Genomic DNA, 5,057 nt, shown 5'->3' with positions numbered 1-5,057 from the left:
TGTTAATGTTACCTATAGTTTGTTAAGTAAACAAAGACCCCATATTCTCATTTTGTAATTGGATATGGTGTGATTATGAAAGCATGTTGTAATGCCCCCAAAGCAGCATGTATTATCGCTACAAAACATGAGTTCATTCAACTCATTTGATACTTGAAGTCTGTCAGAGACACTTCATGGCTGTAACTTTGCTGGAGGCAAACAGAAGAGGCTCGAGTGGCTGCATATGAGACATAAAAATAGAATTACTTGTCACACTGCAGGGTGGATCTCATACCGAATTTCAAAACAACTCTGTGAACCAACCCTGTGAACAGCCGGCGGGCGCATAGTGGACATTAGCCAGAGAGTGAAACAACACTACAAACAGAGAGATACTGTAGGCCTTTTTAGACAGTTCTTCCTCACTTAATCATACACAACCACTTCTCTTGTGAGAGACAAGCCATTCAGCATGTCGCGAAGCAGCTTTGTCTTCACACCCATGGCCTTACGCTCCCTTGAACTTGATGAGGACATGCTAGAGAGATACAAGTACAAGAGGCAGCTGGCCTCCCGTCACCTCAACAGCTATATGCTGAAGAAGGAGACCAAAGACAGGGCGCTGCTGGGCTCTAGCACTGCCCTGCTGCCAGCTGTGTGCCAAGATGTGGTCGTCCACAATGCTCTGTATACAGGAAACCTGGAGGCTATGCAGCACCTCTTTCCTAGAGGATCCACAGCAAACCTCATCATTGAGCCACAGGGAGGGGACATGCGCTGGGTCGCCACAGGGCAAGGTAGGAGATGACATCTGTCCTCATTAGGAGTCATTTTAGGAATTCATATGATTTGGCATAGCATCGCTAGTAGCTTTGTTGTATTTCCTGGGGATAATTCAGAATTTGTAAAATATTTCTTATCTTAACAGAAGTGACGGACATTACTTGTGCTGTGTGGGAAAAGGGAGAAAGTAAAAATTTACTAATTTATTAAAATGATTTTAATATGCAACATTAGTACCTGGTGCATCTCCACCTGTGGCAGTATTTAAAGGCAGTCATGCAATATTTTTAGAAACCGAACACAAGGCAATATTTATAGAAATCAGACTTAGGAGTCATTTGTTTGTTCTGTGTAACAGGCTGTTAATCCACCAGATTCAGCTTTGGCTTTTCACTGAAGACTAAATAAAGACTGCCTTTTTAAAATTCTGTTACAAATTAACATTTTGAGTCAGTTTCCACATGCACATGTTGTTGACTCACTGGAAATAAATGCTTAAGTTAAGTTCAGGTTAAAATTTTGGATGAATATATAAAATATCAAACAAATGTCCCACTTCTGATTGCTTCAGTGCAAACATGCAGTGTCCATTGATTTCAGTAGATTAGCTGTATCACTAGGCAAGTGACATGTGATACACTAGTCACTGGTTCCCATGCTGCTGCACTGGGTTCACTGGGTCAGCCAAAACACCACATAACACCTCCTTGAAATAGCCGTGGCTGCATAAACAACTGGCATTAAGTGCTTATTCCCTCCAGGAGCAAGCACACGACTAACATTAACTGGCATTGAAATAAACAAACCAGTTAGCCACAGTATAGCATGGCTTATATAGGACATAAGATCAAGTGGCACAAACCAAAGACCTATCGCAACGATGTAATCGCAACAGCCAAGGCCACAGGCTGCGTCCTGCAGTTCTGGAACTCTCTGCTTGTTGGAGATGAGCTGACGATTCTCAGTATTGTGGACGATGACGAGTACGACTACCTTATCGATGCTGTATATGACACAAGCAACATAGAGGAGTGGAAGAACTTCAGATTTAACTACAGGGGCCTCCGTAGGTTTTCTAGAGCTTTGATTTTATAGTTGTGATCACCCTTTCTTTTCTGGTAATCTGCATCAGCCAGCGCTGTTGACATTCTGAGGAGGGATGAATCAGAAATGGTTGTTATGATGCTACAGTGTTATTCTAGTTCCCTAAAACAAAACTCCTGCAGTACTCAGTTCTCACATCTGATTATTTGCAGTGGTCCTAACGCTTGAACTCAGAGTTGACTATGTCAATTATACTTCCTATTGGCAGGACTATGGTCACTGACTTACGAGCAGGAACTGACCACACCGCTTCACATCACAGCTGGCCGAGGATTCAAGGACTGCCTGAGACTCCTGCTGCAACGCGGGGCCAGTGTAGAGCTAGCACCTGGTGGCACCACCGCTCTGCATGAGTCCTGTGAAAACTGCCAGTCAGAGTGTACAAAACTGCTGCTGATGCACGGTGCCAACGCCAATGCTGTCTCAGAAGATGGCCTCATGCCATTGCATTTTTGTACAAGTCCAGAGTCCCTCGAGTGAGTAAGGCAGAATAAAACTAGGATACCTGTGCTTCATCAGTAATTCCATTTGTGGAATGACAGATAGAATTAGAGCTTTGGATGCTGATTTTTTTTTTTTTGGTCTACTTATTGTTACAATAACCAAAGAACCACATGTTATGATAGAACAGCCTCCCACCAAGAGGAGCCAGTTGTAAGACCTTTAAACAAATAGGCACAAGAGTGGGAAAGGATGAATGTACATACAGTAGCACAAGTAAAGGGCCATGAATAAGGCATTGAACTGACTCAGTAATGTCAACTATAAAGCATTTTTTCCGTAAAATTTTGTAATATGAACTAACATTACTGACCATAAGCTTCGAGTCATGCTGTATAACTGCAAAACCCTTGAGTGTGTTCATTCTTCATTAATTAATTCACCTTTTGAAAGAGGAAAATTGTGTTATTTCTTCTTTCAAGAGTTGTATAGTTTCATTTTAAAGCCACCCACTGTTCTTTGGAGTGCATGAAAATTAGCTGGCAGGTGTTTCTATATTTTTGCCCATACATGAGAGGCTCAGAATATTAGGAAAACAAGTTGCTGCTCTCTGTCTGCAGATGCGCCAAGTATCTCCTTCAGTACGGTGCATCAGTCAGTGGTCGCACTCAAAATGAAGATGACACTCCCTTACATGTGGCAGCCAGCAACGGCCTCCCAGACCACACTGAGCTTTACCTGCGGTACGGAGCTGTCGTGGACAAACAGAATGATGAGGGTTTTACGCCGCTCAACACTGCTTGCTCTCAGCCCCAGGAGGTGCAGGACCTCCAGCGTTACTTCAAGGTGTGTCAGATGCTGCTGGGGGCAGGGGCCGATGTTCATACTATGGACCAGGACAAGCGCACTCCTTTGCATATGGCCTGTAAGAATGCAAATCCAGACATAGTGGATCTGCTGCTGGCTCACGGGGCCAGTGTTAATAACATGGATTATGGTGGTGAAGCTCCCCTGCACAACATCCTGAAGGTTGTGTGCTACAAGGTTTCCCATCACCCCGAGAGGATTGTTCGTGCTCTACTCAATCATGGCTCCATTCGAGTGTGGCCTGGAGCTCTGCCCAAGGTAGGACCCCAAAAACAACATGTATTCTTGTGCATGTAATAGGAAGTGATGCATTCCAGATTTGTATATCTTATGTACAGTATTCATCCAGTTGGCGCAATTTGCATAATTAGCAAGTAGTGCACATGTGACACCTTGGGTAAGAGCCTTGAAACACTAAACTGTTCCTTGCAATATTCCAGACCTCACAACTTCACATTCAAATCATTCGTGACACAACATGAAGTGTTGCACTCTCTGCGGGAAACAGACTACAACTATCAGTGAACCCACGTGCACTAGACAAAATGCCTGGTTCCTAATTAGGCAAGTGTTAATAGGAGATTAATTAGCACTAATTGCATAATTTCCAGTTAAACCCCTGGAGGGAAGACCAATCTGTTCATTTCACAAGTGTTTAATTACTTTATTTCTTCAGTTCTGTCAAGTCACAGGCTTGCTCATGAACTTAAAATGATGGGTATATCAGTCCTATTGCTTTGGTCTGTGCTGTGGTGTTTCCTTTAGGTTTTGAAGCACTGCTCTGAATCTCCACGCACCATAGAGGTTCTTCTGAACGCCTACAGTTACCTCAAAGTCACAGACACCTGGGTTGAGTCTGTTTCTACAGAGTTGTTTAAGGCAAGCTCTTTAAATTATTAATTTATAAGTAGGGAATAACCAACATGTGTGTTTTATGGCAAATATTTTTAAGTTTTATTTTATTTTGTTTTATGTCTTTAAATAGCATCTTCTTTAATTTATTTATGGCATTTTTATGCCCCAAAATTGCATTTTTGGTCACAGTACCTGGCTGAGAGGCTCCAATAAAATTATTGCTGACTGCATTACAGTTTTGATGGTTTAACTATCCATACACTGGAGATTCAGAAGGTTTTTAAACAGCTAATTCATTTCCAAAAACATTATGATGGTTACAGTGTGTGAATAAACCAAATGTGCAAAAAATAAAATGTCTTGTGTAGGTTACACAGACTACTTATAGCTATAGTGAGTGTTGCAGTGGACTGCACCAGCTGAATTTTAGATATTCACAAATAGCTTATATCTACAACACACAGATAAGTTACCCAGTGAATCTTTAGGCCTACTACTTTTTCACTCTATAATACAAGCTGATTTGCTGCAAAGTGAGACAAATAATAGAAGTGTTTCACCAAATGAAGTTGTGTTTCTTCCCAATCAGGAGCACAAAGAGTTCTTCGAGTCAATCTTCTCCTTAGCACTGACTCCTCGCTCCCTGCAGCACTTGGCACGATGCAGACTCAGGAACTTCCTTGGGGGGCGAGTACACAAGGTGGTCCCTAAACTTGATCTGCCCACCTTCATCAAGAACTACCTGCTCTTGGAGTACAGAGGCTATATCCATTAAGAGCCATTTGCACAGCCAGTCAGCGTGAGTCCTGATGAAGACAGTGCTGCTAAATGTGAGGAGGAAGTGACACTCCAACACTGTAGCAGAATACATCAATGCACCTAACGTTTTTTTAATACAGTTTTGCGCCACGGGAGGAAGAATCAGCTCCTCGTTTTCTCTCCCTTTTATTCCGGATCATCTTTCAGAAGGCGCATGTTTCATTTTACACCACAAGAGGGAGCTGTAGACTAGAGTTAATAACCTA

The 5,057-nt window shown here is 42.4% G+C and overlaps 1 protein-coding gene across 1 annotated transcript; it reads left to right on the top strand.

Annotated features, from left to right (window-relative positions):
• Positions 1–454: 454 nt before the first annotated feature.
• Positions 455–4,807, top strand: asb10 (ankyrin repeat and SOCS box containing 10). The gene is made up of 5 exons (XM_020595877.1): positions 455–779; positions 2,078–2,345; positions 2,931–3,435; positions 3,943–4,056; positions 4,622–4,807. The coding sequence occupies exons 1-5, from the start codon at positions 455–457 to the stop codon at positions 4,805–4,807; spliced, it is 1,398 nt and encodes a 465-aa protein (XP_020451533.1).
• Positions 4,808–5,057: the final 250 nt, after the last annotated feature.

The sequence above is a fragment of the Monopterus albus genome, unplaced genomic scaffold (genome assembly GCF_001952655.1).
Source record: "Monopterus albus unplaced genomic scaffold, M_albus_1.0 scaffold28.1, whole genome shotgun sequence".
NCBI lineage: Eukaryota > Metazoa > Chordata > Actinopteri > Synbranchiformes > Synbranchidae > Monopterus > Monopterus albus.
Note: the sequence above shows the minus strand (reverse complement) of the source record. Positions and strands in the feature narration are given on the sequence as shown.